Source organism: Bactrocera neohumeralis, chromosome 5 (genome assembly GCF_024586455.1).
Source record: "Bactrocera neohumeralis isolate Rockhampton chromosome 5, APGP_CSIRO_Bneo_wtdbg2-racon-allhic-juicebox.fasta_v2, whole genome shotgun sequence".
NCBI classification, from domain to species: domain Eukaryota; kingdom Metazoa; phylum Arthropoda; class Insecta; order Diptera; family Tephritidae; genus Bactrocera; species Bactrocera neohumeralis.
Window position 1 is genome coordinate 8,815,860 of NC_065922.1, and position 26,978 is coordinate 8,842,837.

At 35.6% G+C, this 26,978-nt stretch overlaps 2 protein-coding genes and 1 long non-coding RNA gene across 11 annotated transcripts in view; 2 read left to right on the forward strand and 1 right to left on the reverse strand.

The window, feature by feature from the left end:
• Positions 1–26,978, reverse strand: part of LOC126758537 (glutamine-dependent NAD(+) synthetase) — a 184,264-nt gene that overhangs the window by 45,722 nt on the left and 111,564 nt on the right. The window lies entirely within an intron of this gene.
• LOC126758532 (cytosolic carboxypeptidase Nna1) overlaps positions 1–26,978 on the forward strand; it is a 168,440-nt gene that overhangs the window by 30,462 nt on the left and 111,000 nt on the right. For all 3 annotated transcript variants that reach the window (XM_050472833.1, XM_050472832.1, XM_050472834.1), the window contains exon 2: positions 20,031–20,209. In XM_050472833.1, the coding sequence (XP_050328790.1) occupies positions 20,031–20,209 (179 nt within the window). The remainder of the gene's footprint in view (positions 1–20,030; positions 20,210–26,978) is intronic.
• Positions 6,613–8,535, forward strand: LOC126758546 (uncharacterized). Its single transcript, XR_007666860.1, has 2 exons — positions 6,613–6,958; positions 8,138–8,535. It is a non-coding gene; the product is annotated as an uncharacterized LOC126758546 (long non-coding RNA).

Below are 26,978 nucleotides of genomic sequence, written 5' to 3' on the forward strand. Positions count from 1 at the left end.
GACAGCAATACACACATACTCCATGAGTCACCACTGCATCCCGAAAACATTACGGTTTGGTGCAGTTTATGGCAGCGGCGTCATTGGACCGTACTTCTTCCGTGATGATCAAGACCGGAACGTTACTGTGAATGGGAATCGATAAGGCTCAATGATAACCGAATATTTTTGGCCCGAATTGAATTATATGGACTTGGACAATATGTGGTTCCAACAAGACGGCGCCACAAGCCACACACCGAATGTCAGAATCGATTTATTGAAAGCCAAGTTTTGTGAACGTGTTATCTCACGAAATGGTCCAGTCAATTGGCCGCCTTGGTCGTACGATTTGATGCCGTTCGACTATTTCCTGTGGGGCTACATCAAGTCTATGGTCTTTGCTAACAAGCCAGCGACGATTGATAAACTTCGTACGAATATCGAAAGTGAAATTGCAGCAGTATCGGCCGATTTATGCTTGAAAACCGTTGAAAATTGGATTCAGCGTCTGGACTTCTACAAGCGTGCCCGTGCTGGCTTTGCAAAAGAAATCGAGTTCCATGCATAATGGCATGGACATATATTATATGTAGAAGGACATGAGTCAATAAATTGAACCCCATAACCACTTTTAAAATTATCAAACCTCAAACTGCATAAAATAACTGTTTTGATTTACCCATCAATACTTATGACATAGTGTGTTTAAACATAAAATTTGAACATATGAAATTTTAAAGTTAGCAAAATGAAAAAGATTATGTAACATTCTCGAATACAATTTTAGTCCCTCTGAGTTATGTTACCACCTGTTTCAAATTATTTTTCAATTAAATTGATAAAGTAAAGGAATGTAAATATTGATTAATTATAACATAAAAATTGATTAACAATTTTTAAAAAGAGTTGCCACCTGTTAAATTTTTTTCAATGAAATTTCAATAATAAATGAATTATTGCAATGATGATTGGGTATGTCAATATAATAAAAAGGTTTAAAGTTTAAAAGAAAATTTGAGAACAGTTGCCACCTGTTTGAAATTTTTGTTCAATTACGCTTGATAGCAAAAAAAAAATAAGAAATATAAGAATACTGGTATCAAATCGATTCATGATTAAAAATTTTTTTAAAAGCGTTGCCACCTGTTAAATTTTTTATTCAATAAAATTTAAATTATAAAAGAAATATTGCAAGAGGTATGACATACCCATAACAATAAAAAGATTTAAAGTTTAAAAGAAAATTTGAGAAAAGTTGCCATCTGTTTTAAAGTTTTGTTCAATTAAATTGTTAATGCAAAAAATATTAAAGAAAACTGAAATCAAATTGAATTACGTTTATGATTATTTTTTTGTTTTAGAAGAGTTGCCACCCTTTTATGATACATTTTTACATAACGAAATCGATAAGATAAAAGTAATATTTCAATATGATTGAACTACAAAAGACGTTTAAAAGATATACAGGCCCTTAAGAAAAGTTGCCACCTGCTTAAAATTTGTGTTCAACTAAATTGATAAAATTAAAGAAAAATAGGAATATTAATACCAAACTAAATATATTAAAAAACAATATTTCCACTGAATATAGATAAAGAAAGGGTACATATCTCTGATCAGAGTTGAAAGCCGTTTAAATTTTTTTTTAATATCAAAAATTTTTAAATGTAAAACTTTAATTTTATAATATCTAAGCGACCTATCTCCTCGTTTCGTCAGACCCAGAGGAACTGAGTAGCTTCATCGTTGAGATTCCTCACTGCAGTAACAACAACTTGTTGAGTAAAGCTCCGTTCAATGCCAAGCTGGCAAAGACATAACATCGGCACCACTGCCCCAGTGCCACAAATTTGCATGGATACGAAAATATGTACTTGAGGGCAAGGAATGTGAAGGAATGAGGGAGAGTGTATAAAAATTTAAACAATTTAATTACAAATACTCACATAACAATTAAAAGCAACGATATAATGAATGAGTTCAAAGAAAATAAACAAACTGCAGCTATGAAAATTGATTTGAGAGCACAATGTCAAAGGAGAGAGAGCGCATTGTCAAAGGAGAAAGCAAACTGCAGCGCTGTGTGCCGACAGAAGCGAAACTCATGCGTTACCTGTACAGTTGTGTGAGTAAAAGCGCTTTTGCAACGCGACAAATGAGCGCAGGCCGGGAGAGATTAAGGCAAATTGAGTAGGAGAAGAGGAGAGCGCTTGCGACTACTGAAAAAGCTCTCTGAAAATTGCACGCGCATTAAAAGCTCAAAAAAATTCGCATTAAAAATTGCAACGAGCAAAAAAAACCATCATTTTTTGCTTCTCAACTTGACCATTAGCGAGGTTTTTGCTTTGTTTTGATTTGCGCTGTGGTAACAAAAACAGCAACAACTGCAATGACAAAACAAACCAGAAGGCAATAATAATTGCGGTGGCAGCGACAGAGGCGAGCAATTTTGTGTGAACACACAAGGTCAATGCTTTTGTTGCTGCTTTCCCACGCACAGCCAACAACACATGCATACAAACACACGCATATACATATGTACATGTACATATATCTATACATACATACATATGTATATGTATATGCATATATATATATGTAAATGTATGTAGCAGTGCTATGCACTTGCCACCCACCACCCAGCCGTACGGACGGACGTACAGCCATTGACGCTTAGCACATGCCACCTTTTATTGCGATCACCAATTTTATTGTTATTGTTATTTTGCTCGCTGTTTTTCTGTTTCTGTTTTTGTTTTCTTTTTTTTTTTGCTTAAATGTTTTCCTTTCCAACGCTGTGTGTATTTTTTGTCGCTTGCTTACATATGCAAGTGGCTGGTGTGTGGTCACGTTTAGGTGGGTGGATGATTTTGTGTGAATCTCCGTTACTTTCACTAAATGAAAATTATGAACTGCAATTAAGCGAGAATTTATTACCATTTGAGGCTTTGGCAAACGCTTTCGGGGGCCGTCGCCTTTTCATTGACTCTAATGTGAATTTATTTGTTTGCTCTGTGTGAGTGTTGGTCTTTTTGTGTGTGTGTTTGTTGCATTAATTTTACAGTAATCGGTCGAACGTGTGATTTGCGCCAGACAGACGGACTTCTTGTGATTTATGAGGCGAGAAAATGCAGCAATCACAAGTTTTTACTTTATTCGTTTTTGCTCTTAGCTTCGGCTATTTGTAGTGGCAATGAATTTTCGAAATATTTTTAATGATTACGATTTAAAAGTACTAATACTTAGGTGTGTGATTTTGCTGTAGAGTGGAGTGTTTATCTGTTGTTATGTATATTGGTATTGAAATTGTACTATCAAAATTTATGACGAATTTTCGATATCTTTTCAAACCGAATGAGATTTTGAAGTTATTAAGACGGTAATGCTTCCAATTAAAAATGTTCGATGATTTTGTTTCCCGAAAAAAATTAATTATTATTGTCTAGTTTTAAATATTCTGTATTGAATTATATTAAAAATTTCAGCCGTTTCAATGACGTGCTTTCCCAGTCCCAGGAAATTGTAATTAAATTCTCCGGGTAAATGAATTTCAAAAAAATGTATTCTGCTAAGTTTGTAGGACTATCCTTAATTACTATGCCAAATATCTGCGCGATCTGTCAACATTTTGTTTACAGCAGCTGCTTAAGTCAGTAAACCTCATTGCAATTTTTACAATGGATAAAAATAGCGAACAAAGAATTTGTCTTTAATTTTTATTTATAACCAAATTTCGTCATTGCAAATGTAGTAAAAGGCTTACGGTGATTCAGTTTTATCAAAAATACAAGCCTACAAGTGATACAAAGCCTTCACGGACGGTTGAGAGATCGTTGAAGACATGCCGCGTTCTGGACGACCTTCGATCTCTTCAACTGATGAAAATATTAAAAAAGTGAAAGATATGGTGCTTGAAAATCATCAGGCAAGTGTTAGAGAGACGTCAAAAGAGCTCGACATCTTTCGCGAGTCCGTTCGAATAATTTTTATATATGATATTTGGGTATGAATCATGTTCTTGCTCGACTCGTCCCGATAAAGGGGAACTTTTTTCAAGAAGAGTACCGTAAACAGGTCTCTTTGCACGTGGTTGATAGATTCCACATTCATGGAGAACATTATAACTGCCGATGAGACATGGGTTTATAGGTTTGACATGCAAAGAAGTGAAAAATCATCGGAATGGAGAGAAAAAAACGAGCCGAAACCAAAAAAACTACTCCGAAGCCGCTCAAAAATCAACGTGATGCTCATTGGTTTTTACGATGTTCGTGGGTGCATCATGATTTTGTTCCGAAAGAATGAAAGGTCAAAAGGGAGTTCAATTTGGCCGTATTGAGGCGTTTTCGTGAAAACATCCGTCGAAAATGGCCAGAATTGTGGAAGAACTATTCATCGATTTTACATGATGATAATGCACCAAGATTATTCCTTGTTCCTCAAACAGAAATTGCTGCTTCGGGGAATCCATTTTTTGTCGATCGAAGAAATAAAACAAAATTCACTCAATGAGCTGAAGGCCATCCTAAAAAGTGCTTATGAAAAGTATTTTGAGGACTGGAAAAAATCGTTGGCATAAGTGTAGTACATCTTGTGGGAATTACTTTGTAGGTGGCAAAATTATATTTATGAGTAATTAAATATTTTGCGTTTTATTTACAATTTCCGGGTACTTGTATGTCTCAAGGTATTTATAAAAAAGTAAAATACTTATAAGATCCCACTTTTATTACAAATTAAGATATTTTTAAAAAAATCCAATTTGACTTAATATGGGCAGATAAGATGGCTCTTGTCATAACTTACCGAATATGCCAAAAAATTTTTATTGAAAACAAAAAAAATGTTACAAGCTACAGACAATGAAAAAGTCTAAAAATAGCTGTAACCCTCCCTGCTAAAAGAGTATTAATGATGCAAAAATGAAGGGAATAGGTTTTGATAGAAAAAAATATGCCGAACTATACCGAATATCTTAGCCGACAATTGTTCGTCAAAAGATCAGCAATTGAATTTAAGAACTGACGAAAACATCTCAAGATTAAAAATAAAGAATATACCCTGAAATTCTCTCCATCTGCTACTACATATGCCGTTGCTGCTGACACGTATGGGCGGAAGATTTCAGGGATGGTGAGCTTAGCTATCCATGTGAGACTTCTGTTTGTGCATGCAACAGTTTCGACATTTTAACCTAAAATAATCCAAACGAATAGATCATACTGATTCAAAAACGAAAATTATTCCAGGAATTTAGGTTGAGATTGTTAAATAAGCGTAGAGTAACGCTCTCACCAATGGGTTAACTTAAGGTTAAGACTTAAACTTAGACTTTTGATAAATTCCAATAGACTCTAAACTCTTTAACTCATTCTTGTGGAGAATTTTAGAATACACTTCAATATTCGGTTAGGTTAGGAGTAAAAAATTTAGCAGAAAAGATTATAAATTTTAACGAAACAATTTCTTTCCATATCTTTTTCTGGTCTATTATTTGCGCCTAACCTAAAAGAAAAATTTTCGTTGGTAAAGTATTTCAATTTCGGCGAAAATTATACCCTTAGTCCTGCTATAGACTTAAGAATCCTTAGAAGCAAAAATTCTCCGTTAAAGCTCAGTTGGTTTGAACAAGCTTACCTGTCATGGATGTAATATTTATATTTTCTAAAACATCGCAATTTAGTGGATCTTCCCTCCTAGTACCATCAGACTTACAAAATAAATGAATATTCAAATTTTAATTGAAAAGTATCGAATACTTTTCTGGAACAGACAATGGCGGACCTCAAGTGAAATTTTGAAAATAAAACTCTATAAACAGGATGCTGTAAGTAATTAGATTGCACGAAGATAACACTTGCGAAAGGAAAAATTTCCAAAAGCTGTTAATTAAAAGCAACGCATGAACCAGAAGGGCAACAACTTCACGACAAAACGACAAATGCAAACGTAAGCAATTGAGGTAAGACAAGTGCCGCCAAGAAGTAAGTTCTGCAAGAAGAAGAACAAGTAGAAAGTCCAAACTGCTTAAAACTAGCGACTCAAAGTAGAACCTTCGGCAGATGCGAAGAAAAATAGTTAATGGTAAATAAATAGCAGCAGCAAACGGCTTACTTACACGGTCAATGATGAACGGAAAAATTTGTTATACTAAGGAAGACACTGTTAGAGAGAGCAAAAGTTCAAACGGCACAGCTGAAAAGCTCCGTGGATGAATGGCAAAGAGAGCGCCAGAGAGTAAAGCGACAAATTGACACCCACACAAAAGCTTTGTCACACGAATAGGTAAAAGCGCAAGCACTTTGGAAGACGCGACACGACAAAAGCTCCGAAGACGTGGATACAAATTATTGTATTCGGTATGTAAGAGCATAAGTTGGCTCAATGCAAACGATGTTGTTGTTTGCGAATGTTGTTGTCGCATCTACCGTTATTGTTGTTGTTGGCTGTGGCGCCCGTCGTCGTCAAAGTGGCTGTCGCGTGCATGCAACACAACAACAATAGCAACAACGTGCACTAGCACGTCAAAAGCTCGCAAACCACACGAACACCTACACACACAATTGTTGCCATTTAACAGCATAATCGCTTGCGTCTGTGTGTGCGGGCAAAGCGCAAAATGAAGAGAAACCGAAGGACGGACGCTCGGGCGGAAGACACCAAGCATTCACACAGCGAATTGGCAAAAAAATTTTCCCGCTGATTTCAGTTATCAACAAAGCGAGCAACAGTGAGGCACAACCGAAGCAACGGGCAGCCAAGCACACAGCGAGCGCAAATATAGTCAACTCGAGCAGACGTGAAAAGTCGAAAAAGACGGTGGAAAAGCGTCGAAATTGTGTTGGCGTGTAACGGTTGACGATTTCACGTAGAAAAGGCGGTTAGTGGATTTCGGTGTGATTTGCGGTTAAATATTTGCGAATCACAAGTGAAGCAGAGAAAGTGTGACAAGTGAAATTTTTGGTGATTTGCTTTGGTAATATAACGGCATAAGTGTTTAAAATGCGAGCCTTTTTCTTTGTTGACAAAATTGGAAGTGCTGCAAGAGTTTTAAATAATTTTTTTTGTACATGTTGAATGATTTTAAAAACTATAAATCGAAATTTGCTGTGAATTCGAAAAAAAAATTTGATTCTAGAATTTTCAAGTGCATATTCAGTGAAAAATGAAATTTTGCACCAAAGAAAATTTTTACAGACTGCAATAAAAATATTCTTTAAAAAAATTATGAAAAATAAATTCATATAATTTTTTTTTAAATTTTTTTCAAATAAATTTGATGTCAGGAAAATTTTTTTTACTTTAAAATATTCTGAAATAATTTTTGATCGAAAATTAAAATAGTTTTTTTTTATATTTTTTAATTTTTCTAAAACAAATTTGATGCCAGAATAAGTTTTTTGAGTTTAAAATATTCCGAAAATAATTTTGTTCGAAAATAAGCTTTAATTTTTATCTTAAATCATTATCAAAAAAATTTGTGCGCATCATTAGCGAAAGATATTACCGAAATTTATATGAAAGAAATGCATTGGCGAAAAAATATCAAACAATAACAGTAAAAAAAATATTTCGTATACAAAATTTTTCTATAACAAATTTTTTATAAAAATTTGAGCTTAACTGGTTAAAAAAATTTTAAGAATAGTTTTTGAATATACAAATTTTGATTAAAATGGAACTAACGTCAAGCTATACCATAGACTTGCAAACCATAGAATCAAAAAAAATCGTTCCAATCAGTTTCTGAAAAAAGAGAAAAAATTTAAAATTTTTGTATTTCTTGAGTATAAAAATTGGATAATAAAATTGAAATTTTAATATAAAATTGAAATTTAATAATATTGTAAATATTGAAATTTTAATATAAAATTGAAATTCTAATATAAAATTGAAATTTTAATATAAAATTTCCAGCTGCCACTATCAGATATAACCAGTGTTATAAACCAGTATATAACTATTTTGTAACCAAAATTCAAATTTTGTTTCAATATGAGTAGTTTCTATTAAATCGTTTCAAAAAAAAGTAATCAATATTTCAGATTTTTTTTTAATGTTTGACTATATATCGCACCTTAAAATTAGTTTAAATTTATTTCTCAAAATTTGTTTTCAACAAAAAATAATATTTGAAATATTTTCTCATAAAAAGCCGCTGCAAAATAGCAAACTAAAAAGTTGAAGTCTCGAAATAATCCCAAAGCAGAGTAAAAAATATCAAAATCTACAAAAAATAAAAAAGAAAAAAAAATTCCAAAAGCAAAGTTCCAAAGGTGAAAAAGTGTAAAATAAAGTTCAACTGCAACGCCGATTAAAAAAAAAGTCGAAAAAAATCTGTCAAAATTCGCGCAGGAAAAGCACGTCTTCGTCAGCAACAGCAACTAACCGTCAGCAGATAAACGCTGTTGGGCTAGCGGAAACTGTGCTCCGAACATCAGCTGTCAAAAACAACAAATTGCAACAACAACAACAACGCTAAGTCATAGCACAGCGCGGCGTGGTTATAATTTAATAAACTTCGCCAACTCAAATTCGTGAAAATTTCGGGTATGTTTTTTGTGTGTTTTTTGTCTTCACACACACACACGCACACATGCCTGTTGGCGCGTCTTCAGTGAAGAAAATGAATTTTTGAAACGATTATTTTAAATGCTTCCGTTGAAGCAGCTGATGTTACCATGTACCATGGTTGCTTTGGTGGTGTTATGTAAATGCTTGTGTAGCCATGAATGTGGCTCCTGTCAGATTTGGTCCATGAAACTCCCGCGGCGCCGGAAATTGAACGCGATGTATTGGAATTGTTGGATGGTCTTTGTATTTTTCATGAGTTGATGACTTGTTGACGTAGTTTTAGAGAATGTTGCTGAGATAACAGTTATGAACCGGATATGAATTCGGTATTTTCCGGTTATATTTGTTTGAGTTTCGGTTAGATGTGACTGTATGGGTTATTTCTTAACTATCGTTCTTTTTGCTATTACAAGCAAATATGCCTTGGGTTGGGCGAAGCTTTCTCAAAAAACCTGTTAAATGGTTTTGAAAGAATTCCTATAAATTTCACACAAACATTTCAATTTTATTAGAAGAAAATTTGTTTGACAGCATTTGGATGTCGATAAATTTTTTTCAGCATTTTATTTTCGACAGAATTTTTGTGGAGAGTTTATTTATTTCATCAATTAGTCATGGATCATTTCGTTAGAACTTCGTTCGCTTCTTGGAATAAATTTATGAACATTTGCAGCGTTTAAGCAATAATGTAAAGTAATAAATATTAATAGTCCTCCTGTGCTGATGATTAAGGGTTATAAAAATGTAGTTCAGCGAAAATTTTTGCTTTTAGAAAACGTCTGTAAACTGAAAAGCAGCTAATAAAAGCTTAAAGCATTGACATTTTTTTTACAACGAGGATTTTATTGCTCTTTGGAGTAAAAATATTATTTTGGGAAGACAAACATTTGATAAAGTAAGTTTCCAGTAAATATGTATAAAATAAACTATATTCAGATTAAAAATAATTAATTTTTCTTAAAAGTTTTAAAAAGTTATAGGTGACGGGGGCTGAACTGTATTCCAGTAGGCAATTACATATAGTGGGTGAATAAGTAACAAACTTCGGAATGAAAACTATCATTATTTTGATAATAATTGTGCTTATTTTAGGAGCGCTCTGTATTTAAAATGTTTTCGAAAACGCTACCACCTATTTGAAATATTTAATTCAATCCAAAGTATAGAAGAAACTAATTTTTAAATGATTATAAAACTAGAAAAGTTGAAGTAAACTATAGCTAAACCTTTGCCGATGAGAGTTGCCACATATTGAAACTTTTTATTTTATTAATATGATCAACTAAATTTAAAATTAGAGTACTAAACAGTTGTTATAATGGAGATATTTGTGATAAGAGTTGCCATTTTTTTCAAAATTTTTTTTCCAAACAAAAAACTTTAAGGGGATATTCTATTCTAGAAGCATGAATTTCAGGAAATTTTTAAAGTGTCGTAAAAAAAAGGCAATTAATATTTTACTATCCATTTTTTATGGTGTTTTTATTGATATCTTAAGAATATAGAAAAAAAAATTTACAAAAAAATATTAAAAATTAAAATAATTAGAGGGGGGAGAGACAGGTGTAAAAAAAATGGTGCATCCTGGTGACATTGATCCTGACTCTCGTCTGAAAAAAAAAATCAAAGGAAATTCTTAATCAGTAAGGATGCTGTTATAGTCCCTATTTCAGGGAACTCGAAAAAATTTTTTTTTGAAAAATGGCGTTTGCCTGAAAATAAAAATCATTTTTTGCGCTTTTTTTTGAAATTCCTGAATTTTTTTAAAATATTAAAAACAAAAATTTTGACAAGAAGCTGGTAGGAACGATAAAGGATTATATAAAGAAGGTTCACACAAAATTTCAAGTAAATCGGTTATATAGAACTTGAGATAATACCGGTACCGTGTGGAAAAAAGTAGTTTCGAGAAAAACGCATTTAAAAAATCCGATACGGCCGAACCGGGCTAGGTACTGCGTCACTAAAGTAACTGTAGCTCTTAAAATAATTTTAATTTTTAAAAATCCTTTGGAGGATATGTTCTTAAGGGTTTAAACTTTAAATATATGAAAAAAAATCGAATTTTTCAAAATTCTAGAGTAGAATACCCCCTTAATATGACAGTATGTATATCAAATGAGAGACATTTAAAAAATCTTGGACGTAAAAAAATATATTTTTTACATCTTCCCCAGTTGGCACAACTAAACAAAGAAACCTACAAAATCTACAGTAATTACTTTTGAATATCCCTTTAGTCATCCTGTATGAAATTCAGTGTTTACAACACACCCTATAAATCATATATAAAGTGCTATTTTTCCAACTTATCTCGTGGAGACACAACCATCAAAGATGGATGAAACTAATGTTAACGGAAATGATAAAAAACCGACAAGTTCTTGTCCGAACTGACCAACTAAGTTGACAACACAAGCAGTTAGTTGGCCGCAGCTGGTGCAAATGAAGGTCCCGCTTTTGTTGTTTTCTCGCTGCTTGAAGTTTTGGTTTTTGCTCTCTGGTTTATGCAAAGCACGTAGGAAAATGGTCACAAAAAGTATAAACAACTACAAAGAACAGAAGAACACAACACAAATATATACATATGTACCATAAAAAGACTCATATCTCTAGACGCATGTTATATGAGTGCTTCTTCAGCTTGCAGTGGCCAGTGTAGAATGCGACAAGTAGCCTGAATTTGTACCTAGGGAGGTTGTTTTCATATTTAAATCTACTGAGCTTATATCAACCCATTAGCAATTTTGCATGGCATATGCCTTGGAGTTGTTGCCACTGAGATGAAGGGTTCAGGTTCTACCATGTTAGTGGATGGTGGGAGCGACTATATCTTTGTGACCGCGCATACATATGAGTTGCACTTGGTTACGTTCCGATACACTCTCCACTCCTGCGCCAGTAGTGATGTGATATTATAAGCTTTGATTGCTTTAAATGCCGCTTGATTATCGCTAAGTATGCTTGTACGTTCATTGTGGGTTGGAGGTTTATCTCTATGCACCGACTTATGGCAAACACTTCTGTTCAAAAAATGCTCGGAAAACTTCCCATGGGTATGGAGAGTTTGGTGCGTGGTCCTGCGTCGGTATACCACTTCACAATAGTAAAACTGATCTCACTTATGCAAAACAAATCTTGGTAGTATTGAAGGCAGCGGCTGTACCAATTTAATGAGGCATCCGCCTAATCTCTTGAAGGGATTCAACTCGATAACTTTGTTGTTGCTTTTACATGTAATTTTTATTTATTTAATTTTTTTTTTGATAAGAAAGCAGAATCAAGCAGAGAAATGGCGAATCGAAAACAACTCTAATAAAAACTTGTGTCTTCTTTGAGTTTTCCACTTTTTTCTGCAATAAATGAACAGTTCATCAGCAAAATAGGGAGCAATTAGATATTTTTGGACCCACTTTGTATGGAATCACGGTACTGGGCATCCAAGAGTTGTTCTCGCAGTTTGAAATAGCAAGCTTCTCTGAAGTAGGCGTTATATTTGATAAAAAGTAAAAAGAATTTACATTTTCAACACTCAATGTGATTAATTTTGAAAAATTTTAAAATCTGTTGATATACATACATATGTAGCAGCCGATCTCCAGGAAAACCTAAGAAAAAGGTATCTGGAAGTGAGGAAAAATTTTCTGCCTAAAATTATCTCAAACCCAAAGGCAAAAAAATATTATGTCAATATATAAACAGTTTTAACTATAAAAGGCTAGCTAAAAGGCTAGTTTTGATTTTTGACAAACTGGCGGCATCCCAAAAAAAGTTTTTGTGAAAAAGTGGGTTAAAAAATCGAAATGAATTATCAAAATTCTTTTTCCTTCGATCAATACCTGACAAACATATCTACGACGTTCGAGTTTTAAGTCGATTGGCCGAACAGTTTCGGAGAAGTTTTCTCACCAACTCTGAAAGTGGCGTTTCGAGTAAAACAGTTTTAAATTTTGGAAGCCGATTACACTAAGTTAAAAAATTCTTACAAATACGCTCATATCTTCGTAACCAATTGCTTTAACAACTTCAAATTTCCGGAGAATATTTTCAAAAATACAATTATTCAAAACGTAAAAAAAAATCTAGTTTTGGTTGGGTATATAGCTTTCTTGTAAATTTGGGTAAAAAACAGTCTTTTTTCAACAATTTTTTTCTGATATAAAAAATGAAATATTTTATTAGAGTTTTTTTTTTTGTTACAAACATACGCTATTAACAAAGAAATTCTAAAATGTTTCGAAAAAAAATATTTTAAACACCGCTATTGCGACGTCATTTCCGGTGACCCCTCGGAAAAAAGATGCGCCAACGCTGGCAGGATAACTCCTTATAGGATCATCTAAAGTGAAGTAAATACGTGTTTTAATTAAAACCCTAACTTGGAACTTGGACGAAGGAAAAACAAATTAAAATTGAATTTTTGGCAGACATTTTTACAAAAAAATTAAAAGTTCAATGAAAATTTCGCGGCATTTTTCTCCAAATAGTTGTAATTGGAAAAAAATCTTTCGTCGAAGTCTTTAAGAATTGCATATCAAAGACCTGTGCAAAGTTTCATGAAGATCGATTGAGTAGTTTTCGAGAAATCTTGCCAACCGACTTCAAAAACAAAGTTTCGAGAAAAACGCGTTTAAAAACGGCGCACTTAGCCTAGATAGCCTCGAGCGCACAAGTTATCAAGGCTGTATCTTCGAAACTACTTATTTCTGAGATCAACTTTAAAAATTTAGGATAATATTCCAAAGGTGTTATAGAATTTAATAAGACTAACAAATTTCGATTTTTTGAGACCCGTAAACTCATGTAACCCCTTAATATGGCTAAAAAATATATTACCACATCTTTACCAGAAACTAATCTAGTAAACTTAGATAAATTTGACTTAGGCCACTTTCATTATTAATCACATACCGGTACTTATATGTGTATGTAGAGGTGAAAGGCATCTTTAAAATGATAACAATGCTTAGAATTTGAAAGCGAAATCGGAATGACCGTGATCGGGGCAGAATATTTACCCAATATCGTATATATATATATCTATACCTACATTGATACATATTTAAAAATTTATTATTCATTTTCCTCTTAACCATCGCACTTTAAAATATCTTTCCCTGCAACACAATAATAACACTAACAATATTAATTGTCTACAACAACGTCATTAGTAGACAGTGGCGTCAACATAACTGCAGTGTTGACCACTGCCAAAAACATGGCAAAAACAAGAACAAAAACAAAAACGTTTTGCTGCAACATCAACAGCACTCTCTGTTGGCTAATAAAATCGTTGTGGTTTTGCTGTTTATTAAGTGCCGTTATAATACTTACACACATACATATTTGTACATTTGCTTATATATGTATATTTTACATGGTCCCCAGCAGCTTCTTGGAGCCGCAGCTGGGCTCTGATTGTGTGCAGTTTGTTTTTGTGTGCAAGTTGTTTTTGGCAGTTTCGTAAACGGTTTTGCGGTTAAAGCCACCTTGGTAAAGGGCTTGCAAAACGTTTATATTAATTGTGTGAGGTAATGGCAACTTTTAGCTTAGAAACTGCCGAGAACCACATCATTAAAAGTTAGGGGGAGTCGAATAAATTGAATTTCCTCTAAACACTAGAATGCATTCAGAGCACAAGTTAAAGAGTTTTTATAGCAAAAATGTGATAAAGTCAACATTTCGGTTTTTGAGAGATTAAGGGGTCTCTGTGGTTATTATTAGCCTATGATCTTGTTAAATATAAGCATTTTAATTAAGGTCTCAATTAAATATTGCTTTAATATATTCATTTAAGACCTCATATGGCATGTCCGTATGTTTGTAATAGGTCAATTGAAAAGTCCAAGGCCAGTAAAATACATTTTTTGGCAAACTTTTTTTGTTAATCTATTTTGTAGTATCATTTCATTTACTTCAAAATAGGCGTTCAGTTTCGGCGATTACCACTTCAATCGACGAAAAGTTCTTTTCAGCGCGCATTCTTTTGAGATTTGCGAACAGAAAATAGGTGCTGGAGGACAGATTTAGAGAATACCGTGGATGCGAAGGCAATTTAAAGCATAATTCATGGATTTTTGCCATCGTTTTCACTCACTTGTGACAGGGTGCACCATTGGCTTGGTGAAAGAGCACTTTCTTTTTCTTCAAATGTTGCCGACGATTTCATGCTTCAAATGGTCCAATAACTCTATGTCGCTTTTGATGGTCCTTCCTTTTTCAAAGTAGCCAATAAAAACTATTCAATGCGCATCCACGCTTTCGAGCGGGTTCATCGTGTGCAGTCCACTCGGCTGACTGTTGATTGGACTTTGGTGTGAAATGATGGAGCCATGTTTCAAGTATTGTCACATATCAACGCACAAAATCGATTTTGCGGTCATTCAAAGTTGTTTAATGAATTTTTTGATGTTTTCGCCGCTAACAACCTCTTTTGGGCGTCCACTACGTTCACCGTCTTCGGTGCTTATTTGACCATGTCTAGATTTAACATACCAAACCTTGATACTTATTTTCCTGGGTCAGTGTTCTGAAACTCGTCATCACGCCAAGTTTTTGCTTTAGCTGCATTTTTTTTCCTTTCAAAAAGCAATATTTTATCAACACGCGAAATACCTTTTTACAATAACAAAAATTGCTTCACTGAAAATGATATAATGATCCAACAGTTGTCAAATTTCTACACGTGCTTTTTGAAGGTTAGAGCTAACTAAAAATCATACGAATTTATTTCTAGCAGCGCCATCTATTTGTCAGGCCGGAGACTTTTTAATTGACCTGTTATGTACGGGAATATTGATAGGAAATTTTGCACAATGCCTTTTCTCCTCAAGTAACTGCCCATTTGTTGGAACCGGCGATATCGGACGACTATATTATATAGCTGCCATACAATCGAAATCAACTCCTTGCATGGAAAACTTTTATATTATCTTCGTGCAATTCAGCATGGATAATTGCCTAAGATAATAACGAAATCTCTGAAGAAATAATTCAGATCAGATCACTATAGCATATAGCTGATAGACCTTATATGGAAAACTTTTTAATTTTTGAACATATTGTTCAGATCGGACTACTATGGCACATAGCTGATATACAAACTAACCGATCAAAATCAAGTAAGAAACCTTTTTACACCTTTTTAGTCTATGAGAAATGCACCATTGAAGGGAATTATAGCTTCGAAGTTAAGTTCTTTTTAGTCTAAGGTTAAGTACGCAGTGAATCCCGAGGGAAAGTTTCAATGTAAATAAAATAAGTAGAACCTAAAATGGATAAAAATGAAAGAAACTTCTCGAAGTTAGTTTGGCTCATCCAATTAGATCCGATTTTTCCAATTTCTCGCTTTCAGCTCTAATTTGCTTAATGTTGCACTAAGTGCTTGGCCTAAGGTCACGTTTGATGGTATTAAAAAGACAAGTCCGAGATACTTTAATATTTTCAGAGACGCTTTCATATTAAGTCTGGAGTTCCTGAAGGATATTTAGCTGACAAAAGCATGAAGCGCTGAGTTCTTGATCGGCTTAAGGACTGCGTCCAATAAAATTAAAATTGTCCGTTACAATAATGGAAAAAACTTTAAAATCAGTCCGATTTTTAAAAACTAAAATATTTTATTAAAAAAATGTATTTCAAATTTGCGTAATGGAAGAAATAATCAAGAATTATGTTTTATTAAATTTTTTTTTTGTTTTTTTTTCCGGAACCCCGTCTATTAGTGGTTTTATGGTAGTGCCGAAACACTCAAAGCTACTGAAGACCACTTGAAGTCTTGAAGGTCTTTGGTCACTTTTTTGTTGCCTTCAGCTCCCTTCTTATTAAAGCCAATTATTTCTCAATCGGCCTAAGTTCTGGACAGTTAGGCCAGTTACAATTAGAACAATTTGCTTCTCTAGGTACTAAAATCACGTCATTCCGTTGGAACCACTTTAAGGCTGTGACTTAAATTTTTACTGACTCTAATGGGCGCATAATATTATATTTTCTGGCAATTATTTCAGAGCTACTAATATAAATTTTTTTATTTGAAAATTTTAATTTTAATTTTATTCGACGCAGTCCTTAGATAATCTATTTAGGACACTTAGTCTCCGTTTTTTACTTTCTACATATTATTTTCGCAAGTAAAGAAGAAAGCACTTATGAAACCCGTTATAAATCATAAAATAATATTTTTTTCAAAGACTTCACTGGGAGGGTAGAAAAGATGTTATAACCTCTTATTGACGTGTTTACAACAATTACTTTTTCTAAAACAAAAAAAGTATTCTTCAAATTATTACAAGTGTGAGGAAAATTTTTAAATGCTTTCAAAATATGTGACCAGAATTTCTAGTGCCAATTCTCACAAAACACACGAATACATATATCTACAATGTAGATTCTACATAGAAAAAACATGCTTGCAATGCGGCAATTCATCATAAACCGAAACAATTTCATGCTTGTAATTCCGCTCTCAGACTGCTGTCACTTTGTTTGCTTGTGTTCCATCGCTTTCGCTGCATTTTCGGTTTATTTCTTTGATTGCACATATTTTTCGAGCCACTTTGAGACAATTCACAGCACTTGTTGTTGTTTGTGGGGCGCCTTTGTATTTTGGCACTTACGAAAACGGCATGTATGTACCTACATGTATGTATCTATGAAGAATATATTTGTATGTACATATGTATGTGCGTTTGTAGAATATATTTCTATGTGTGTGTGAATAAATATCGTTGCGCGTAAGTGTATTTGCGCCTGAAAGCGATTGTTTGCATTTGCGACATACGAAAGTGCCAGCACACATACTCCAGGCAACGCATCGCTGCTTTTACCGTTACTTACACGGCAAACAGCAGCATCCTGCCAGTACTTTCTCCCTCCTCGCGCCTCCGCTTAACGTCTCACTTACTATGTTTGCTCGTGGCGTGTCTTTGTCACCATCTGAACCGCAATTACTTTTGCTCTATTAAATTTTTGAGCATTGCAACGTGGCGTCTTCAGTTCACTCTATCAACCTCGAATACAGCGGCCCTCAACCTTGCCACCAAAATGCTGCGCTAACTTCGTGTTTTCTTTATATCCACTTCACAATTTTTTTTGCGTCTCGTGCTCACTCTTGACTCGGCGACATTAAAATTTGATATTTAATTTCTTGCTGCTGTTTTTCTAAGCGTTTTTCAGTCTCCACTTAGCTGAAATCGTTCCATTGCCGGGCAAGTATTTTCATCGAGTTTTTATTTACTTTTCTCTGCGTTAACATTTTTTTTTCAAGGACGGCAAATTTAATGACTTTTCTGCTTTAGTTGTTTCGGCCTCAAAATGAGGTTATGTTTTGATTTGTTTCGGGCTTGTTGCTCGCTTAACAGCTTAAGGGGTTCAATTGTTTTTTGTTATTACTTTGAATTCTTTATTAAGTTATTCAGTGCCGTGAAAAGGACAATTTTATGGATGAAATAAACTAAATGTGATGCGATGAGGTAATCTAAAGCATCTTCATCACAACAATAACCAATTCTCAATGTATCAGACACAATTATTTGTACATAAATTACCGACAAGATATACTTATATAGTTTCAATATAACCTATCACAGAATCATGTTTAGCTTTCATTACAGAATATATTTTATTTAAAAGTTTCCGGAAACTTTCCAGAAAATTCCGTGAAAGTTGTACCCAAGCAAAAATTCTGTAGTATTCTGGCAGGTAGCAATTCTATGTCAAAATACTTCTCAATTGAAGGTTTACTAAATACTTCCGCAAGCTCTTTACGCTTAACTCTGCTCTCAACATGGTCAACCTTTCAGTGGTTATAGGTTCTAACTAGACACTGCCCGCTCGGGTTTCGTGCAATAAGGTTGAACATGTTACCGGTTGCCAACTGCATTGACTTTTTGGATGAAGATGAGAAGGACTTTTATCAACACTTCCGACTCGGGTGTGCCGATTTTGCCAGATCAAGAGGTCAAGGCATCACATACTTTTAGACATCCAGGTGAAGTAGCGAAACTAGAAATAAAACACCTATGCAGATTTGTATTAGGTTCATGGCGCTTTGTCGATAGCTATCAGCTACGCTGAGGGCTCGATGGCTGACCCAACCTAACTTAACCTACGTTTGACCTTCATCTTTATTGACATAGACACCACTTATAGCCGGGCTTACAGCAGCGCGTCAGTCGTTCTTCCTTTTCTTTTTTGCTTGGCGTCAATTGGAGATTCCAAGCGAAGCCGGGTTCTTCTCCACCTGGTCTTGGAGTGGAGGTCTTCATCTTCCTGTGCTTCACCCGGCGGTATTACGTCGAATACTTTCAGAGCGTTTTCGTCTATTCGGACCAAGCTAGCGTAACCGCTGTCTCTTAATTTGACGAACTACATATGGCAATGTCGTCGTATATCTCATACAGCTCATCGTTCTATCGAATGCGATATTTGCCGTGGCCAACGCGCAAAGGACCACAAAACCTGACTCATCAGATGTCGTCATCGTCCATGCCTCTGCACCATATAGCATGACGGAAATAATGAATGAATTATAGAATTTGGTTTTTGTTCGTCGAGAGAGGACTTTACATCTCAATTGCCTACTCAGTCCGAAGTAGCAACTGTTGGCAAGAGTTATTCTACGTTGGATTTCGAGACGCACATTATTGATGCTGTTAATACTGGTTCCAAAATGGACAAAATTATCTACGACTTCGAGGTTATGCCTGTCAACAGTGCCGTGGAAGCCTAGTCGCGAGTGCGACGACTGTTTGTTCGTCAGATGTCAACGCTTAGAATTTATAAACTTTGTTCAAAAAGATGATGATTTTATACCGAATAACTCGGAAGTCCTTCTTTAACTGCTTAGCTTTACAAGACTATTTTTTGGGATTAATTGTTTTTTGAGTTATCTTTATTACATATTTTTTTGATTGAATATTTCGGAAGACTTTCTTCACCTCTGGCAATACTATTTTGTGGTATTTTCATAATTTAATTTTTTTTGAAAGGTGGCAACTCCTATTTAAGTTATCTTAATTTCTTCCAGCAGAGATATAGATAAAAACTTCACTTTTGACGTTCGTATTGGAATACTTTTTCAGTGCTAATTTTTCGCTAGATGGCAACGCCATTTCAAAATATTATTCAAGAAGCATCTCTTTTAAAATAATGTTATTTCGAAATTCAGTTACAGAGTCAGTGTTAAGCCTTATTACGAGGTCAAATAAAAACATTGAAATGTATCTTCATTTATCGCTCCTCAGTGCCTTTCCTCATAACGAGATCACATTGTCAAATTTATTGAAAATTCTGTCCCCTAAAAAATATAGTATCAAATAATTGGAGTTTTATAAAATAAGACGGCAATATCGAATTTACTGATTTAACATATCTTGCCTTTCAAAATGATAGTCGTATTAGATCAACACTATACATATGATATCATCAAATAAATATCTTTCGACATATATTTTCAACCTTTTCTAAATTATTTTCAGGTTTTCTGGGAAACTTTCTTTCCAAAGGCCTGAAAACCAATCAATTGGAGGTGAATACCGATGAAAAAACGTTACGACCGATTGCACGTCTAAAAGAACCGCGTGATCTCTTCGCCCTGCCGAAAGACAAGGATCATGATTGCTCACAGCAGGCCCCCAGATGGCCGATTGAGTGTCAGGTGAGTGATTTGCACACTTCTAAAATGAAATACAGCGCCTAAAATGGATATGTGCATCTTAATATCTCAATATATACTCTTACATATACATATGTATATGTATGTATGAGTTAGTTGTTAGGTGTCAGCTAGTGAACAAATTGATTGTGTTCACCATACACGAGTTGAACTAATGTTTTGCTGGCACATCTAGGCGACCTTAACTGCAGGAAATGAAAGTTACGAAAGGGGAAGTTGTTGCTGTTAACTGAAAGCCCAGTTTTCAGTTTTTCAATTTCTCTCGTCCAACCACAAGTTGCACCTAAATCTACGTACAAACGATGGGTGGATGGATGGTGAAAATTGAATTTGTGTCAAAAATCATATAGAACAAAAATCAATATGCGTAACGCATCTCTATTTTACTACAAACGGGCAGACAAGCGATAGAAGTGAGCTGCACGTAGTATTGGTGCATACCCTGTTGGAAAAATTTAACGAGAGCGATATTTTCTTTTATCGCAATTAATTAATTCATAGTATCCAGTGATTATTGAAAGTACCCTCCATACATATTCAAGGTTGCTTTTAACGGTTATCTAGTTTCGGTTTGGATGGTAAGCTTCAGATAAGTTGTCGTCCAGGTCATCCAACGGTAGACCCAGGAAACATGCAGACGGGGTCGGACCATAGGGAGGGCGGTGTCAAATGTGTAGGCTTACCTGGGCATGCAAAGAGGTAGTTAGAGTCATGCGGGGACTCGTAGCATGCTTGACAAATATTTGATATGTCAGGGTTGATTCTGGATAAGTAGGAGTTCAATTTGCTACAGTATCCCTAACGATGCTGCGAAAGGGTCACTCTCGATTCTCGCGGCAACTCGAGCTCGTTGTCTGCAATCGGTGGAAGTTTAACTCCAAGTACGCCGTTCACTGAGAGATAGTCGGTTGCGTACGAAGTCTGGTCGGTGTGTTGTCTTTTGTCGTCGACGTAGTTGAGGGAGGACCACTTGATGCTCCTAGGAAGCGGTTCCGCTTCAAGTAGATGACTGCAGGGATGATTTGTACGACCGGCCGTTTGCTTTGTATGTATATTTGCCTTTTCCTCGCTTAAGTAGTTCATAGTCCACCTCTTCAACTTTGGAAATCTACGCTCCGTAGATATTTCGATGTCCTCAAGTAGCGTTGTGTGATTGATTGCATCAAAGTAAGTCCAACGCTAAGAGAATTGTCCTCTCGGAGGGTGTTTTTTGGTTGAGGCCACAAACTATCTGGGCGTTTATAACGCTAAGTGCTGTGTACTTTTCGGAAGCCATGCTAGTGTTTTGCTAGACTTAGGTGGTGCGTAAAGGTCGGGAGTAGCAAGGCCTCAAGTGTCTTCACTACTGGGGAGAGGAGCGTTATCGGACTCCCCTTTGTTGGCGAGTTTCCCAAGTTTCAGTAATGGGATCACCCTTCCGATTTTCTACACATCGGTTATTTGAAGAGTGGTCAGAGACAAGTTCGGGACCTTGGTGATGAAGCTTACTTCCTAGGTCTTCCAGAATCAGTATATTTATTCCATCAGGATTTACAGCATATTTTACTGTCTTACTATCAAAAGGGTAAAAATGCAGTTCAAGAAAGGCGAAAATTATGTGATGTATACGGAGAAGATTTGCTAAAATCTGCTTGCAAATTTTCGTTTCGGAGATTTCGATCTTGAGAACGCACCACGTCCTAGAAGGCGTTTTAAAGCCAACATGGATAAAATAAAATCGTTGGTCGCTTCAAATCGTCGAATAACAACTCGAGAGATTGCTAAGATATTAAATTTGTCTAACGCAACCGTTCAGATGAAGCGTCTAGGATTAATTTCGAAGCTCGAGCTATGGGTTCCTCATGTAATTAGAGAACGAAATTTGCCTCGTTGGATTAACCACTGTGATTAGCTTAAGAAACGTCAAAGAAATGAGCAATTTTTGAAGCGTATTGTTATTGGCGAAAAAAGTGGATTCTTTACAAGAAGGAAAGGCGCAAGAGCTCATGGTCTGCAAAGCTTGAACCAGCTTAAAGCACTTAGAAGACAGATAGTCACAAATAAAGGTTATGTTGCCTATTTGGTGAGATTTCAAGGGAGTCGAACCTATATTAACCTGAAGCTGACAGGAAGGATATATAAATTATACTATATGGAAAAATTAAATTTGATTTTAACATCCTAGTTGGTTTATGAATGAGAAAGAACCTCATTTCTCCAGTTTTTTTTAATTCCAAGTTCGAACCTTGATCCAATCCTCATATACTATACAAAGTGTTTTCCTAATTTATTTCCTCTAAACTTTTTTTAAATTGGTACGAGTTTCAATAGTTCACCATATTTTTTCTACAGGCGTCATTATTTCCACAATTGTGTGTGTGTGTGTGTGCTGGTGGTTGCTTGTAAAACGACAAACTCATAAATTTCAATCTGACGCGCTCATGTATAGTGTGCAAGACTGGGCGCGTGTTGTTGCTCGGAAGGCACCCAAAGGGTCTACATATAAGCCAACAGTGGCGCTGGATCTGCACGGGTTGTTTGCCTTTAATATAAGCATATTCCTTCATTGTGCGCGTGTGGGAGTGTGTCTAAAAATTGAATTAGTTTGCAGCTGTTTATGCCGCTGGGCGAGCAGCGGGGGTGGGGACCAGCAGCGGCGACGGCAAGTGGTTTACTTTAATGCGAACCGTATAAATCGAAGCGTATGGAGGCTGTCGGGGCTGTCCTTTTTGCAAACGTCATACGCTCACTCGCACTCGACAGCTGTTATGAGAATCAGCGCGAGTCTTCACCAGCGACCGGAGCGCCAACGCAGCTGTCGGTGGGTGTATGTGCATGTGCTTGTTGGAGCACTTGAAGATATACTTCGTTGGCGCTTTCAGTGGCCGCTCGGTCGCTTCACATGCGTGCGCATAATGATTGATGATCTGCAACATTCGATGTGCCTTGATGGTGATTTTTATTTGTTCAACCCAACCTCACCCGCATTTCAACCGTTTACGACGCTGCGCCTTCGCACCTACACACACATATGAGGGTATATGTATACAAATTTACAGTTATGTTCATAGTAAGTATGTGTGTGTGTCGTAAAGGAGTTAAGTAGGTCGCCGTTAGTACTTTAAATTCAGCTCTGTGGTTAACTGCCTCGACCCAGTGGTTGAAAGCAGGCGGTTTCAATTTATTTATTTCGCTTCGCTTGTCTGTCGATACTTAAAGACTCTCCACGCAAACATTATATATACATTCATATGTATGTACTCTGTGTGTGTAGAAAGATCTATTCTTCATTTATGCTGATGCTTGTGGATTTTTATGCATTTAGATTTATTTGCGGCGACGGCAACCGCGTGCTGAAATCAATATGAGCCAAGTTTATTCGATTTTTATGACATACATATGTCAGAGATAATGCTGTCAAATTTGTTGCTTATGAATATAAGTATGTATGTATACTGGTGACATTTCGTTTTCCATATTTTTATAATTTTTTTCTGAGAGAAATGGCGACAATTTATATGCTGACACTAACGGTGTCTTCAAATCCATTTTTATGGCTAAGAATGCTGCATTTTATGTTCTCACATAAATTTCTCGATGTGGGACTGAGTTACTTTCATAAATTCTGATAAATAGATTGACGGCTAAGAACTTCAGGCTCATCAGCCTCTCCTCCTTCTCATTAAAAACTCTGGAAAAACTGATGGACTGTTACATGTGGATGCGCATTCTTAGGAATCTTTTGTCAGGAGCGTATCATCATGCTTATTATAGAGGAAAGTCATCGAATACAACCCTGCATACTATCGTGGCATGGCTTGGGGAAGCCAATAGGGTTAAAGAAATGGCTGTTGGGACCTTGCTTGATAATGAGGGAGCTTGAGTGAGCCTATGGTCAACGAAAAGTTGACGCAAGGGTATCTCGGTGTCGTAACAAATTGAGCAGTCGGAAGTGGTCTCGTCATCAAGTCAAATAAAACCGATATTGTTCCTGAGATGGGTTTATTTACAAGAAGATACAAGATCTCGAACCGTTTTTAACAGGCGGATATAGTGGAATATCTAGGACTCATCCCGGATAGGAAGCTTTCATGGAAGCCTAATATCGGAGGGACAGTAAAAAAGGCATTGATTGCCTTTTAGCCGTTGGTAAAAGATGGTGTCACTCAGCGAAAGTGTTCCTCTGGCGCTTTACGCATGGGTCAAAGCTTGGGGTGAAGGTAGCACTAGATTTAGTGCGCCAGCGCGCAGCCTCCTTCAGAGAAGTAACCAGTTAGTGAATGAGTGCCTAACTTCTCTATCAGCAGCATGAAGTGTGCTTGTGACCCCAAAGGAATCGCACGAAATTGTAAATCTGATTGGCTAGCAATGAAAGGCAACTTAGGACCACTACCAGTAGAATGGGAGGCCTTATTCTATTGAGATGGAAACAATTCAACACTTCCTTCTTGACTGACCCGCTTTTGGAAGGTTAAGACTTAAACACTTGAGAGCGCATACCTTCAGGCATCCCACCGAACTGGAGGGAATGGAAATTAAGCGCCTGTGCTAATTTGTATTGTTTGCTAAGGTATTGCTAATTTATAAGTTTGAACACAGGAGTTCTTCTTTTCTATTACTTCACAAGGGACTACATATAGCATCCACGTGCGATCTCTCTAGATCAGCCACCTAACCTTACCTAATAAATAGATTTGGGAATAAGGCGCACTAATGGCACAAGCTAACGATCGGATCTATTATATTGTCTCAAATACTATTTTCAGAAAAAGAGTGTGTAAGAGCCTCAAGGGCGTTTGTAAAGGAAAGAAATAGTTACAACCAAAAGGTTGGCGAATGGTGATTATGAAGTCAAAGAGTGGAAAAGAAAAAAGATGTGAGCGCAAAAGAAAGAACATAATTTATTGGAATGAGACAGTAGAGAATAATGATAAAGATTCAGGGTTTATAATACTTTGCAACAAAATTGGTTTCGTCTTTTGATGATTTAGGTCAAGGATATTGAATTCAATAGAATGCCTTTTTTATAATTACAACCGCAATCGACATTAGCACGATTGACGGTACCGCTTATAAAGTTTAAATGGATGAAATGCGTTCTGCAGGAATGTGTTGAATTCTCGTCTGCGCCGAATAGTGAAATGATATAAAAAAATACTTAAAATATAAAAAAATAGAAGACCTTAGTTAGCTGGCTAAAAGCTGGCCGGTTAACCATGAGATTAAAGCTGTAGCAGTGGCTCATTAGTTCACGAAGGCTCACAAATTACACTAGTCTACAGTCATTTTGCGTCATTTTGTGTTATAGGTTGGGGGTGTAGGGGTCAAACTACCTGCACTCACTAAAATAACAAAATTAGCTGTACCTGATTGAAAATTGTTGAACTCAAATTCGTACTTATGACTCCTGAAATACCTCACAGATCTTTTAGAACATTAGTCGCAAATTTTCCTTAAAATTTGTTGAGTAGTGTTATTATTTACTTTTTGTTTGTTCATCCTGTAAAGATGCAGGCACGTTTGCCAAAATTTTCCGCTGTTTCTCAACCTTTCCAGTAAACAAGATCTGTAAAATTTTGTCTATTGTAGACAAAACCGTTGCTTCACCAACAAAAATTTAAAACTTTCAACCAAATATTTCACGTCTCATTTATAAAAGCTAACGGCAAGTAAAATTTTCTGAAATACGGAAATACTTCTATACTCATACTCTACTTAACACAAAATGAAACATTTACGCCGCTTTCAAACTCGCATAGGTGAAGGCTTTCTTCCACGTAAGCACCGAAAAGAGCTCCGCGCCAACAATGAGGATATACGAGTGCTGCTACTCGACTGTCGGCAGAATGCATACATAAATTCGTGTTTATGCAAAAATCTGCCATTAACGGCAGTGAAGCTCTGCATTTCACTTATACATACGTGTATGTATATGCTTAAGTAGTATATATGTGTATACTCAGGAAGTATGTTTCTATAGCCGGAAGCCAACAAAGAGTGCAGGAAGACGAAGGTGCATATCATGCTTATATTAGCACTGCCTGCCACAAACAATGAGAGCTGCTTCTGTTTTTAGAGCTCCACGATCTCTGAGCGAAAGTATAAACAATATAACTGTGTATGCGTATAGCGAGTATGCATGTATGTATGTGTGTGTGCTTAGTTGCAGCCAAAGTGTTGGCAAAATGTTATAATGCAAATTTTCCAAGCTTTACACATGTAAAGTAATTAGGAAGAATTAGTAACTTGTAGCATGACTTAGCTGTAGTTTAAAATTTTATTAGCCTTTACAGGGATGCAGCGCTGGAAAGTATATATGTATATGATATGATCTACATACGTATATAAGGCTATATATTATGTATATTGTACTTGGTGGGGGAAGCTTGTACGTTTTCTCGCAGAAGAGTTATTTATCATTCTTATGTGTCTAAGCTTTATGAAGTCCGTATTTAGAAATCAGCTTAGAAAATATGTCAGATAACTGGCTTTTGGCGTATTTTCGAAAATGATTTATAAAAAAAAATCCAGACTCAAAAAATGTGAGTGTGGAGATTTTTTAATGATTCAAATTCAATATAACTTTCGGAATTGATAAAACTTGTTGCAAAAGTCCGGGTAATATATTTAAAAGGCTTAGAAATTATACTTTCAGCTATTAAAGAATCTGTAAATTATGATTTTTTTCAATAATACGAAATAACTCGGTCTATATAATCCAGCGTCACTGTTGCCAAATTAATATTTGGAAGTCACGTTAATATGACAGGAT